This window comes from Podarcis erhardii, assembly GCF_964252035.2.
Source record: "Podarcis erhardii genome assembly, chromosome: 4".
NCBI classification, from domain to species: Eukaryota; Metazoa; Chordata; class Lepidosauria; order Squamata; family Lacertidae; genus Podarcis; species Podarcis erhardii.
Window position 1 is genome coordinate 9,466,760 of NC_138508.1, and position 13,997 is coordinate 9,480,756.

Consider the following 13,997-nt stretch of genomic DNA (forward strand, 5'->3'; position numbering starts at 1 on the left):
CCAGGGGTTCTTGCCGACTCAAAATTCTCCCCAAAATAAATCTCCAGGTGCAAGCCAAGAGAGAGGGGAACCTCCTGTCATTTGAAACCTGGTGCATTTATTTATTTAACAGGGTTTTTATATCACTTAATTATAACCTCTGAGTAACACTGTAAAATGCACATTAAAATTACCGATGAAGTTAGATGTTTAAAAAAACTGCATGGGGGAAATGCAGAGAATACTTCACAAAACAGTACCCCAAAACACATACCTGGACTTGTTTTGATTAATGTCTGCAGGAGACTTTGTGGATATTTAAGTTGTAATTAGAAAAATCTCAATAATTATTCATAAAAGAAACGGCTTATAAGAAGTAAATAAGGAGGCCAGATACAGGATTAAGGAAGTCTTTTATTTGGTTGTTTTGTATTGTTGTATGTTATGCTTATTATATGTTATGTTCACGTTTAATGAGGGTGGATTTCTGTACAGTGGTACCTCGGGTTACATGTGCTTCAGGTTACATACGCTTCAGGTTACAGACTCCGCTACAGAAATAGTGCTTCAGGTTAAGAACTTTGCTTCAGGATGAGAACAGAAATCGTGCTCCGGCGGCACGGTGGCAGCAGGAGGCCCCATTAGCTAAAGTGGTGCTTCAGGGTAAGAACAGTTTCAGGTTAAGAACGGGCCTCCAGAACGAATTAAGTACTTAACCCAAGGTACCACTTTATTGGGTGTGTGTGTTTATGTTGTAAATAAAATTTCCAATTTAAACCCCCCCCTGCTTTTGTTTACGTTTTGAAAAACGTGAGGTTAACTTGTTTTTAAAAAATGCATATTGTGAAATAAAACATTGAAACACATTTTTAAATTTACATGGCTGTGTTACGTTTGTGTAAATCAAGTCTCTCTCCCCCCCCCCCCCAAAGCTGGTGATGAAAACAGTCACAATTGCCTTGTTCCTGGCTTTGTGAAAAGTTAAACCGAAAAGCAAATTCTGGTCTCCAAGAGCCATCTTGGGATTTCCTGTCTCTCGGGGATCCATCAATGTGTAACTTTCTCTGTGCCCATTTGCGGATGGGCGGAAGCTGCTTGCAAACAAGGAGCGTGGGTTGTTTTGCTTTGGTTTGGAGGGGGGCGTGTTAGCCGAATCCTCCCCTTTCCATAGTCCATCTGCCGAAAAGTTCAAGCGCCTGTGGGATTTTGCAACGTAAGGAAACAAAAAGCTGGCAGGGGTCTCGTGGCTCAATCTCAGGCCTTCTGTTTTGCTGATCTTTGGGACCAAGGCTATTTGAAAGGTTGTTGACTTTTGGCGTTGCTGTTTTCTCCCCATAACTGGCAGGCCTCCTGTCCACATGGGCAAGGAATGCCACAGCGATGGAATTGCGTCCTTGTGGCTCCTCTGCAAATTACTTACCGTATTTTTCGCTCTATAAGACGCACCAGACCATAAGATGCACCTAGTTTTTGGAGGAGGAAAACAAGAAAAAAAAAATATTCTGAATCTCAGAAGCCAGAACAGCAAGAGGGATTGCTGCGCAGCGAAAGCAGCAATCCCTCTTGCTGTTCTGGCTTCTGGGATAGCTGCGCAGCCTGCATTCGCTCCATAAGACGCACATACATTTCCCATTACTTTTTAGGAGGGAAAAAGTGAGTCTTATAGAGCAAAAAATACGGTACTTGCTGGGATTCCTGCATCCCCCCCCCCCCCCGGTCTGCCATATGTATGACTTTCTCACATGGGACCAAGCTTAGACATGGCCGCTTGTTCTTGTGTAAAGCTTGTTACGGAAATTACGGGAGGGGCCACATCTTTAAAGTTGTTAAATGTTACAGGTATTATGCATAAATGTATCCTTTCGACTTGGCAGCTCAGGGAAGTTACCTGGCTTGAACCATCATATAAAATCAACTCCTTTGCCAGTTTCCTCCATGTATGCACACCGTCTACCCCAGGAAGTGCCCAGAGGTGACAATTGCTGAGCTGATTGTTGGCCAAGGAAAGCCTAATCCCATCATCGGACTTGCCAAAGGGTCCAGACATGCAAAGGAAGTTCTCTTGTACTTTGGGTGGTGGGACTTCAGAGGTGTTTGCCTATACAGTGGTGCCTCGCAAGACGAAAATAATCCGTTCCGCGAGTCTCTTCATCTAGCGGTTTTTTTGTCTTGCGAAGCAACCCTATTAGCGGCTTAGCGGCTATTAAAGGCTTAGCGGCTAAGAGGCTATTAGCGGCTTAGCAGCTTAGAAAAAGGGGGGGGGAGTGAAAAAAATCACAAGACGTTTCTGTCTTGCGAAGCAAGCCCATAGGGGAAATCGTCTTGCGAAGCGCATCGAAAAACGGAAAACCCTTTCGTCTAGCGGGTTTTTCGTCTTGCGAGGCATTCGTCTTGCGGGGCACCACTGTACTAATACCTGGGTCTTGCCTTGACATGTCTGCTTATGCTAATAAACGCCGGCTCCCTCGGCCTATAGAGCAAGATGAGCGTGCAACCCCAGAGTCATCTGCGACTGGACCTAACAGTCAGGGGTCCTTTTACCTTTTAAGTTCCCCTATATCCCTCTTTAAACAAGACTGTGACATGTGTATAAAAGAAGTTTGCTCACATCATCAGTTCACAGTTGGATCCCAGAAGGCAGACTTGCCGTATTTTTTGCTCTATAAGACTCACTTTTCCCCTCCTAAAAAGTAAGGGGAAATGTGTGTGTGTCTTATGGACCGAATGCAGGCTGCGCAGCTATCCCAGAAGCCAGAACAGCAAGAGGGATTGCTGCTTTCACTGTGCAGTGATCCCTCTTGCTGTTCTGGCTTCTGAGATTCAGAATATTTTTTTATTGTTTTCCTCCTCCAAAAACTAGGTGCGTCTTGTGGTCTGGTGCGTCTTATAGAGTGAAAAATACGGTAGTTACAAATATGTACATGTGGAACTACCCCATATGGGGAGTTTGATCCCATTGACGGCACACTTGCAGTCACTGCAGTTCACACAATGAAAGGAAGATGGAAAAAGGAGGGAGGAGGGCTGTGTGCCTTTGTGCTTTTGTTACCTGCACAGGTAAGGTCATGCCCACTTCTAAAAGGTAAAGGGATCTCTGACGAGGGATCTCAGACGACTCTGGGGTTGCGGCGCTCATCTCACTTTGCTGGCTGAGGGAGCCGGCGTTCGTCTGCTCCGCAGACAGCTTTTCCGTGTCATGTGGCCAGCAGGAGTAAGCCGCTTCGGGCGAAACCAGAGCAGCATACGGAAACGCCAGAGTGGTACCTATTTATCTACTTGCACTTTTTGGCAAGCAAGCAGTGGGAGCAACAGCAGCTCTCCCTGCCGTGGGGATTCGAACTGCCGACCTTTTGATCGGAAGCCCAAGAGGCTCCGTGGTTTAGACCACAGCGCCACCCATGTCCCATGCCCACCTCTAGTCCCATGCAAAAGGAAGTATGTCCCAGCCCAGGAGGAAACAGGAAGTTCTGACTGGCTGGACGAAACATCCCCTTGCATGTCCACTCTAGGAAAACAAGGAATGTTGTATTTGACTGCTATTTATGTATCACGTCCCGCACATTTTGAGTTTGGATGTGCCCCATGGGAAGCCCAAGATTGACCACTATGAAGGGTGATGGGCTGGCATCCAACTTGCCAGGCGCGTGGCATCCAGCTGCTTGAAAACATGCGCTCTTGGGCAGAGTTAGGATCGGCTGTGGTTCCCTGACAAGCGCATACCCAACAGCAAACTCATGTAATGTAAGGAACGTGGAAGCGGCATTCGAAATTTGCCTGGCGCCAGACACATTTTGCACCTGGCTATCGGCAACTTGTGACCAAGTGAAGATGCCTGGGTGGCAGGATGGCGCCTGACGTCTCCCCCATCTGGAGGTGCATGCCTGGGGATCCTTGGATCGGGGCTGTTTTCACACGCTAAAAACGCATCCAGTAGAATTCTACCAGTGATCTTTTATCTGCACAATCGGAATGAATTACAAGAACCCCAAAGTTGTATTGAAAAAGACGACTTTCGATCTGTCTGTTCCCAAAATTGCAAGAAGACATTCCGTTAAGGCAACTGTAACACGGGTGGCGCTGCGGGTTAAACCATAGAGCCTAGGACCTGCTGACCAGAAGGTCGGCGGTTTGAATCCCCCCGATGGGGTGAGCTCCCGTTGCTTGGTCCCTGCTCCTGCTAACCTAGCAGTTCGAAAGCATGTCAAAGTGCAAGTAGATAAATAAGTACCACTCCGGCAGGAAGGTAAACGGCGTTTCCGTGTGCTGCTCTGGTTCGCCAGAAGGGGCTTAGTCGTGCTGGCCACATGACCCGGAAGCTGCTCCCTTGGCCAATAAAGCGAGATGAGCGCCGCAACCCCAGAGTCGGTCATGACTGGACCTAATGGTCAGGGGTCCCTTTACCTTTACCTTTAACCCTGGTTCACGTAGCTTATACACCTGAGTTTCTAACACTGCTTGGACTTGGGGTGAGGTTGAAGGAAGGCTGTGTACAGTGGTATCTTGGTTTACGAACTTAATCCGTTCTGGAAGTCCGTTCTTAAACCAAAGCCGTTCTTAAACCAAGGTGCGCTTTCCCTAATGAGGCCTCCTGCCGCTGGTGCCCTTCCACTGTTTGGATTACATTCGTAGACCGAGGTAAAGTTCTCTAACTCTGGAACACCTTCTTCCGGTTTTGCGGAGTTCGTATACCGAATAGTTCATTAGCAGGGCTGTTCGTAGACCCCAGGTACCACTGTATTGGGCTTGTAACATTTTCTGTGAGCCTTTTTAAAGAGAATGCTGAAAACGAGGGTGTTGAGACCGTGCTCACAGGCGTTGTCAGTAGATTTCAGCTGTGAACAGAACTGGTTTATGCTTCTTTATAAAGAGACTGGCCAGATTATCGCACACAATGTGGTCTATTGCTGTCTATACCAGCTGAATACCAGTTGCAAGACTTTGCCTTATTGTTCTCTTTGTGAACATCTCAGAAGCATCTGATCTGCCTTTGTGAGACAGAATGTTGGATCTTTGGCATGATCCAGCTGGGGTGGTTATGACTTGTTGGATCTGCTTTATTGCAAAAATTAGGCACAAGTTCTGCATATATTTATTTTTCAAGTGGCTTTTATGCTCCCCTTCTGCCAATGGCTCCCAAGAGCAGCAAGCATACAAACAAATAAATATTTCTTGCATGCCTTTTGAAAAGAAAAAAAGGACGCCGAATAAACATGACTACAAATACATAAAGTTTTTTTTTTAACACAGCAACAAACTGTTACCTACAGTCAGCGAACATAGTAGTATGTTCGCTGACTGGGAACAGTTATGGACCACAGGCCTTAAATTTACGGCATGTAGTGCCTTGAAAGAAAACATAATGAAAATGATCTATAGGTGGTACATGACCCCAGTCAAGCTTGCAAAGATATACCATTTGCCCAATAATAAATGCTGGAAATGTAACGAATGTGAAGGAACCTTCTACCACCTTTGGTGGACCTGCCCAAAGATTAAGGCCTACTGGGAAATGATCTATAATGAAATTAAGAAAATCCTTAAGTGGACATTTGCAAAGAAACCGGAGGCTTTTCTCTTGGGCATGGTCGGCCAATTGGTACCAAAGAAAGATAGGACATTTTTTATGTATGCAACTACAGCAGCAAGAATCCTTTTGGCAAAGTATTGGAAGATGCAAGAATTACCTACTCTGGAAGAATGGCAGACGAAGGTGACTGAATTTATGGGACTGGCAGAGATGACTGGCAGAATCCGTGATCAGAGGAAAGAGACAGTGGAAGAGGACTGGGAAAAATTCAAAATATATCTTAAGAACTGTTGTAAAATTTCAGACTGATAAAATGTCAAGGGATAAGAAACAGAGAATTACAGCTGTAAATGTTTAAGTTAAGAAAACCTGAGGGAAGTTAAATATAAAAATGGAATGAAGGATTGCTAAAAAATTGGAAACAAGGGTGCAGTGAAGGGGAGGTATGGGGAAGTCATGTGTTGTTTGTGTATGTTTTTTTGTGTGTGTGTTTTTGTTTGTGAAAATTAATAAAAATTATTTAAAAAAACAAAAACAAACTGTTACCTACATAGTATTAAAGCAACACCGCCTTATGAAAATAACGAAATCGCCGCCATTAAGAAATCGCCAAATGTTAACAAAAAACAGATTATGAGTTTCATTGTTACACTGCATACCATTAAATGCCTGGCAGCAAGGTCTAGAGCAGGGTTGCCCAAACTTGGGTCTCCAGCTGTTTTTCGATGGTTTCGTGGGAGCTGATTGAAACTCAATCCTTTGAAGACAGAGGTTCTATGGCTGGGTTGGGATGGCATGGGGATGAGGGACCAACTCCCTTCTCTTGCGGGGGCCCAGTTAGTGCAATTGCCTTCCGTTAAGAGTTTGGGTGTAATCCTTGACGCCTCCCTTTCCATGGAGACGCAGGTTACAGCAACAGCCAAGGCGACACTTTTCCACCTTTGCCGCATCAAGCAGTTGGTCCCTTACCTTTCCCGCCCCGACCTGGCCACAGTGATCCATGCGACAGTCACTGCCAGGCTTGACTACTGTAATTCACTCTACGCGGGGCTGCCCTTGAAGCTGTCCCAGAAACTCCAGCGGGTGCAGAATGCTGCAGCGAGGCTCCTCACGGGGTCTCTGCCATGGGAGCATATTTACCCAGTGCTTTTCCAGCTGCATTGGCTCCCAGTGGAGTACAGGGTCAGTTTTAAGGTGCTGGTTTTGACCTTTAAAGCCCTTCACGGCCTAGGACCCTCGTACCTACGGGACCGCCTCTCCCGGTATGCCCCATGGAGGGCCTTAAGGTCCATAAATAGCAACACCCTAGAGGTCCCGGGCCCTAAGGAAGTCAGATTAGCCTCAACCAGAGCCAGGGCCTTCTCTACAGTGGCTCCGGCCTGGTGGAACGCTCTTGTCTCATGAGACAAGGGCCCTGCAGGATCTGATTTCTTTCTGCAGGGCCTGTAAGACAGAGTTGTTCTGCCTGGCCTTTGGCTTGGAGTCAGTTTGATTTCCCCCCTCTCTTTCTTTTTCCCTTTCTCCTCCTGTGATGAGGCTGCATTTTAATGTTTTAATGTTGTATTTCAATCTTGTTTTTAAGTTGTATTTCAATCAACTTGTTTTTATTATTAGTTGTTAGCCGCCCTGAGGGCGGAGCATAAATAAAATTTATTATTATTATTATCCCTGACTACTGGTCCTGCTAGCTAGGGATGATGGGAGCTGTAGTCCAAAAAACAGCCAGAAACCCAAATTTGGGAAACCCTGGTCTAGACCTAATCCTTTGACTAGGGGTAGGTAGTCAAAGTGGTACCCTCCAGTTGTTGTTGGACTACAATTCCTATCATTCCTGGTCAATGTCCATGCTGATTAAGGCTGATGGGAGTTGTAGTCCAACAACTTCTGCCGTGCACCTCATTGGCTACCCCTGGCCGAGTCTTCTCTGGAGGTTATGGGGTGGTGGGTGGGGCTTATGAGCACGCCTGGAAGAAGAGGACCATTTGGATCCCCACTGTTCTGCCCGGACACTGAGGTCCAGCTCTGAGGGCCTTCTGGTGGTTCCCTCCCTGCGAGAAGCCACATTACAGGGAACCAGGCAGAGGGCCTTCTCGGTGGTGGCGCCTGCCCTGTGGAATGCCCTCCCACCAGATGTCAAAGAGAAAAACAACTACCAGAGTTTTAGAAGACATCTGAAGGCAGCCTTGTTTAGGGAAGCTTTTAATGTTTAATAGGTTATTGTATTTTAGTGTTTTGTTGGAAGCCGCCCAGAGTGCCTGGGGGGACCCAGCCAGATGGGCGGGGTATAAATAATACATTATTATTATTATTAATGCCAGGATGTGTAGCCCAGTTCCCCTTTCACGCAGAGGACCAACGAGTAAATAGGACCATGGTTTACGTGTGTTAATTCCTACAACCAGAAAGCGACTGGAATTTTGAGACTCTGTTGCATAATTTTCTGTTTTTTTGTTTCTGCTAAGGACCTGCTGACTAAGTCTTTCTGCTTTTCTCCCCCTCTTTCTCCAGGCACGGGGTCCGGTATCCTGTCCGCATTTCAGGATCTGTCCTGGCTGTCTAAGTCTAAAGTGGAGAAACAACTGCAGATCATCTCAGTACTACAATGGGTGCTGAGTTTCCTCATCATGGGTAAGCCTTTCTGCTTTTTGTCGGCGATTGGTTGGCAGGTCTGTTTTTAAACCGTGTCTGTGTCAGGAGCTCGGCCTACACTCGAGTAGGACCCTGGCAGAGACACATGCCAGACTGGCATGATTCCTTCCTCCTGGTCGATCGTTCAGGAGCTTCAAAAGCTTTCTTCTGCCCAAACACCCCAGCGACTGATGCCAACCGACACTGGCACACTTAGGGATCCGCAGTTTGTGCATCATGCGTGACAGACCTCAGCATTTTGGCTAATCTACTTTATTTACATATAAACACACAGGGAGCGGGACATGGGTGGAGCTGTGAGTTAAACCACAGAGCCTAGGACTTGCCGATCAGAAGGTCGGCGGTTGGAATCCCCGCGGCGGGGTGAGCTCCCGTTGCTCGGTCCCTGCTCCTGCCAACCTAGCAGTTCGAAAGCACGTCAAAGTGCAAGCAGATAAATAGGTACCGCTCCGGCGGGAAGGTAAACGGTGTTTCCGTGTGCTGCTCTGGTTCGCCAGAAGCGGCTTAGTCATGCTGGCCACATGACCCGGAAGCTGTACGCCGGCTCCCTCAGCCAATAAAGCGAGATGAGCGCCGCATCCCCAGAGTTGGTCACGACTGGACCTAATGGTCAGGGGTCCCTTTACCTTTACCTTTACCCAGGGAGCACTGCAACATGGCTCCCTCTCTCTCTAGCATCAGACAGCAAAGAGAGAAAAAACAAAGGACAATAGTCCCACTTCATGGAACACAGTAACATAAACATCCTGTCTCCGTCACTTCCCACTCTGTGGAGTCAAAACATACACCGTCATGTGAAAGACAAAAATCCCATGACTGCAACCATGGAGCAGGAATTCTAACAGTCTGTGCATCTCCAGCCAAGGGGATCGTAGACTCATAGGACTGAAGAATTGGAAAGGGACCCTGAGGGGGCTGGACTAGATGAACCTTGGGGTTCCTTCTGACTCTACCATTCCATGATTCTACCTGTGTGCAGAAGGCTAGTTTCTAGACACATTCAAATCACCCTTCTCACTGCTCCATCTGACCAACCGAGAAGCCTTAGAAGAGTTGAAGGACACATTCTAGCCAGATAGAAGTGGCTGGGGCGGGGTATAAATAATAAATTATCATTATCATTATGCATGCACATGAAAGCTCATACCAATAACAAACATAGTTGGTCTCTAAGGTGCTACTGGAAGGAATTTTTTTATTTTGTTGGAGCTAGGGGTGAGTTCTGCATTGGTTTGAACCAAGCAGCCAATTCCTGGTAGACTCCTGGGAACCCAGACACCTCCGTCGCCAAATTTTCACCCTCAACAGCAACAAGATCTAAGTACCATCCCCGTTTCATATTTCCAGTTTTCTTCAGCTCCCTGACTGCCAAAACAACACCATCTTTGCATGAGAGGGAGCAGGTTTTGCTGGAACTCTGGAAGTGCTGACAAGCTAGGGAGACCTTCACAAACCCCAAAACAGCCCAGTGCTCGGTGGATAAAAAAAAAATCTAACTGAATGTGGGTGACGGGGACATATTGCTGCAGGCCTCACTTCAAAACATAGCCTCCTTCAAGTGGCAAGCGATAAATCAGAGGTCAGCAACCTAAGGCCCATGGGCCGGAATCGGCCTGTGAGGGTTGCTTAACCGGCCCATGAGCTGCCCCTAAACCAGCACAGAGTGGCGTGGGGACTCTCCTCCACGGCTCTGGAAATCGCTTCTGTGCATGCCCAGACGCCGGGAATTGCGTCTGCGCGGTTTTCAGCATCTGGGAATGCGCAGAAGTGATTTCCGGAGCCACAGACATGCGCAGATGCGATTTCCTGCGTTGCGCTGCACAGAAGCCATTTCCGGAGCCGCAGAAGAGAGTCCCCGCACCGTGCCGTGCCTGGTAAGCCTTGCCGACCCCTGCGTTAAATGGAGGTACGATGGCATCCTCATTCCCCGGACCTTGGGAATGCTGAATATTGCATGTGAAGAAAACACACCCAGTGCCAAGATGATGTCCAAAAGTGGCCCACATTTGTTGGCAGTCCTCTTGTTACGTTTCGTTCTCCGTCTCCCTGCTGGCAAGCTTTGGAGTGCCGTGTTCTTGGGCCGGGGCGGCATGAGGCGGAGCGTGCCCAGGGAAGCTCATGTTCCTCTGTTTTTCGGAAGCGTTCTAACATGCCTTAAACGGATAGTGCTGAGTAAATAACAGGATGTTCCTCAAACATCAGAGGACAAATATGGGCGTTTCATATATTCTTAGAATGTGAGGCAGCCCCAGCAGACCTGATTCGTGGTAGACTCGGGATTCACAGAAGATTATGGCTTCCCCCAAAGGGTCCCTAAAGGTAAAGGTAAAGGGACCCCAACCATTAGGTCCAGTCATGGCCGACTCTGGGGTTGCAGCGCTCATCTCGCTTTATTGGCCGAGGGAGCCGGCATACAGCTTCTGGGTCATGTGGCCAGCAGGACTAAGCCACTTCTGGCGAACTAGAGCAGCGCACGGAAACACCGTTTACCTTCCCGCCAGAGCGATACCTATTTATCTACTTGCACTTTGACATGCTTTCGAACTGCTAGGTTGGCAGGAGCAGGGACCGAGCAACGGGAGCTCACCCCGTCGCGGGGATTTGAACAGTCAACCTTCCGATCAGCAAGTCCTAGGCTCTGTGGTTTAACCCACAGCACCACCTGCGTACCTTAAAGGGTCCCGAGTGCAGATAAATGAATGGAGGGAGGGTCCACCATGGTTAAATTGGGAACAGGGGGTGGCCTGCAACTTTGGGTCATTGCTATCGAAAAACAGAAAGGTGGACATCTTTTCTGAGCCAGGAGGGGTTTGTCGTTGTGGAGAACTGGCTCTCTCTAACATGGCGCACATGGAAGCTAAACAGATTTGCACTAACACCTAGAAGGCACGCAATGTGGGTGTGGGTATTTCAGGTATGGGGGGACAATGCAGCCCCCACAAGCTTCACCTGACCCTCTGATATCTCCCCAAGCCATGCACCCCCTTCTCAAGCCAGACCCTCATTGTGCCCCAAATGTTTTTTCTTGGTTGGACTGTGTCCCTCAACTCTGATGGTGCTTCTTATTTGCCTAGATCAGGGGTAGGCAAACTAAGGCCCAGGGGCCGGATGCGCCCCAATTCACCTTCTCAATCCGGCCCCCGGATGGTCTGGGAATGAGCATGTTTTTATATGAGCAGAATGTGTCCTTTTATTTAAAATGCATCGCTAGGTTATTTGTGGGGCCTGCCTGGTGTTTTTACCTGAGTAGAATGTGTCCTTTTATTTAAAATGCATATACAATATATATGATATACGATACAATATCTTCATTGGCATTGTCCCATACAGAACAATGAAATTGAAAATCTACATAAAACATTCAAAAACCCCTAAAAACTCTGAAACCCCATTTTAAAATACAATATACTATAGAGACTCCTTATGCTGCATTTAGAACCAGAATTGCATTTGCGTAGAAACTATTTCTCAGGCGGCTAGTCCTAGTCTTTATGACCCTGAACCTTCTTCCAGAAGGCAGGAGCTGAAAGAGATCATTTCCGGGGTGCGCACTATCCTGCGCTATCTCTGCCGCTTTTTATGGCACCTGGCAGCATAGATTTGCTCTAAGGTGGGAAGAGTGCACCCAATTATTCTCTCCGCAGTCTTTACAACCCTGGATAGCATTGTTTTTTCCCTAGCCGTGCAGCTCCCAAACCACACACACAGACCATAAGTTAGTACACTCTCCACAGTGCAATGGTAAAATGCCATCAACAGGTCCTTTGAGAGATTGTTTTTCCGGAGGAGTCTCAGAAAATATAACCTCTGCTGTGTTTGGGAGGCAGAGACATGAGAGGGCATCAGGGAGGGCAGGAAAGAGTTCACCCCTGAACACCATTCAAGGCACCCCAGGGTTGAAAACCACTGGGCTAGACCAACTCTGTGTTAAAAAGATGCCTGAAAACGTGACACAAAGGCTGGAAACATAGAATCATAGAATCATAGAGTTGGAAGAGACCACAAGGGCCATCGAGTCCAACCCCCTGCCAAGCAGGAAACACCATCAGAGCACTCCTGACATATGGTTGTCAAGCCTCTGCATAAAGACCTCCAAAGAAGGAGACTCCACCACACTCCTTGGCAGCAAATTCCACTGTCAAACAGCTCTCACTGTCAGGAAGTTCTTCCTAATGTTTAGGTGGAATCTTCTTTCTTGTAGTTTGGAACCATTGCTCCGTGTCCGCTTCTCTGGAGCAGCAGAAAACAACCTTTCTCCCTCCTCTATGTGACATCCTTTTATATATTTGAACATGGCTATCATATCACCCCTTAACCTCCTCTTCTCCAGGCTAAACATGCCCAGCTCCCTTAGCCGTTCCTCATAAGGCATCGTTTCCAGGCCTTTGACCATTTTGGTTGCCCTCCTCTGGACACGTTCCAGTTTGTCAGTGTCCTTCTTGAACTGTGGTGCCCAGAACTGGACACAGTACTCCAGGTGAGGTCTGACCAGAGCAGAATATAGTGGCACTATTAATTCCCTTGATCTAGATGCTATACTCCTATTGATGCAGCCCAGAATTGCATTGGCTTTTTTAGGATATTGAACTACCGTATTTTTCGCTCTATAGGACGCACCTTTTCCACTCCAAAAATGAAGGGGAAATGTGTGTGCGTCCTATGGGGCGAATGCAGGCTTTCTCTGAAGCCTGGAGAGCGAGAGGGGTCGGTGCGCACCGACCCCTCTTGCTCTTCAGGCTTCAGGCAGCTATCCACAAGCCTTCGGAGCGCTCCGAAGGCTTGCAGATTGCAGCCTGAAACCCGGGGAGCGCAGTGCAGATAGCAGTCTGTTCTGGGGGCTGGGGTCAGGGGAAGCTTGGGTTTACCCCGCCCCCAGCCCTGCAAGCTCCGGGAGCGGCGGCGAGGTTGCACACAATTTTACTGCCGCTCCTGGACCTGTTTGGGGGGCTAGGGTCGGGGGAAGCTCGGGCTTCCCCCGCCCCAGATCCCCGCTCGCTATCTTGGCTTCTTTGCTCTTTGAGGCTGAGGGGGGGGGAATACTATTTTTTTTTCTTTATCCCCCCCCCTAAAAACTAGGTGCGCCCTATAGTCCGGTTCGCCCTGTGGAGTAAAAAATACGGTAAATGGTGCTTTGGCTTGATCCAGCAGAGTGCTTATGTTCGTCTGAACTTTGCCCTGTGGGGCAAAACAACCTGTACCCAGTTTACTTGCGTTTTGAGCATAGCAGGAGCTGAACGTTCCTCTCAGGCACCGGTCCCTCCCTCTTGCTCCTCTCGCATATAAACATGTTGTTGTTTTCTTATTGGTGTGCAAAGTGCAAGAGAACAGGGCTCATCCAGACTGCCTTTTGTCCTGTGTTTCTAGGCACAGTTTAAAGCTTCATGTCTGAACATTATGTTTTCTTTTTGCCCTGGCGCTATCCCCGTAAAACCCCGCTCTTTAGCGCTGAGTCGGAACAAACAGCAATCTGTGGGAAATCCGAACCGCTGTTTGTTCCGATACAGCGTTAAAGAGCGGGTTTTCCTGGGACACGGAGCTTTAAAGATGGTGCAACAGGAAATCTGGATGAGCCCTCAGACTTGGTCTGTGTTAGAAATTAGCCAGGCACGTTTTGCAACTGGCATGGGTCCGATTGCAACCACGTGGAGAGCTCTGGTTGCCAGGCTGGAGACTGATACTCTAACCACTACACCACCCTGGTTTCCTAGAGACCTTCTGCTATGGAGCAGCTCTATAAATTAAGCTGGTAAATAAATATGGGGAAAGCAAAATGTCCCTTAGAGAAGGATCTGAAATATTTCCCTTGAAACTTGAGTTTGTTTTATTCAGGATTGTTTTATTC

At 47.8% G+C, this 13,997-nt stretch overlaps 1 protein-coding gene across 1 annotated transcript in view; it reads left to right on the forward strand.

Moving 5' to 3' along the window:
- DGAT2 (diacylglycerol O-acyltransferase 2) overlaps positions 1-13,997 on the forward strand; it is a 57,128-nt gene that overhangs the window by 25,380 nt on the left and 17,751 nt on the right. Inside the window, exon 2 of the mRNA XM_081860627.1 lies at positions 8,015-8,134. Within this exon, the coding sequence (XP_081716753.1) occupies positions 8,015-8,134 (120 nt within the window). The remainder of the gene's footprint in view (positions 1-8,014; positions 8,135-13,997) is intronic.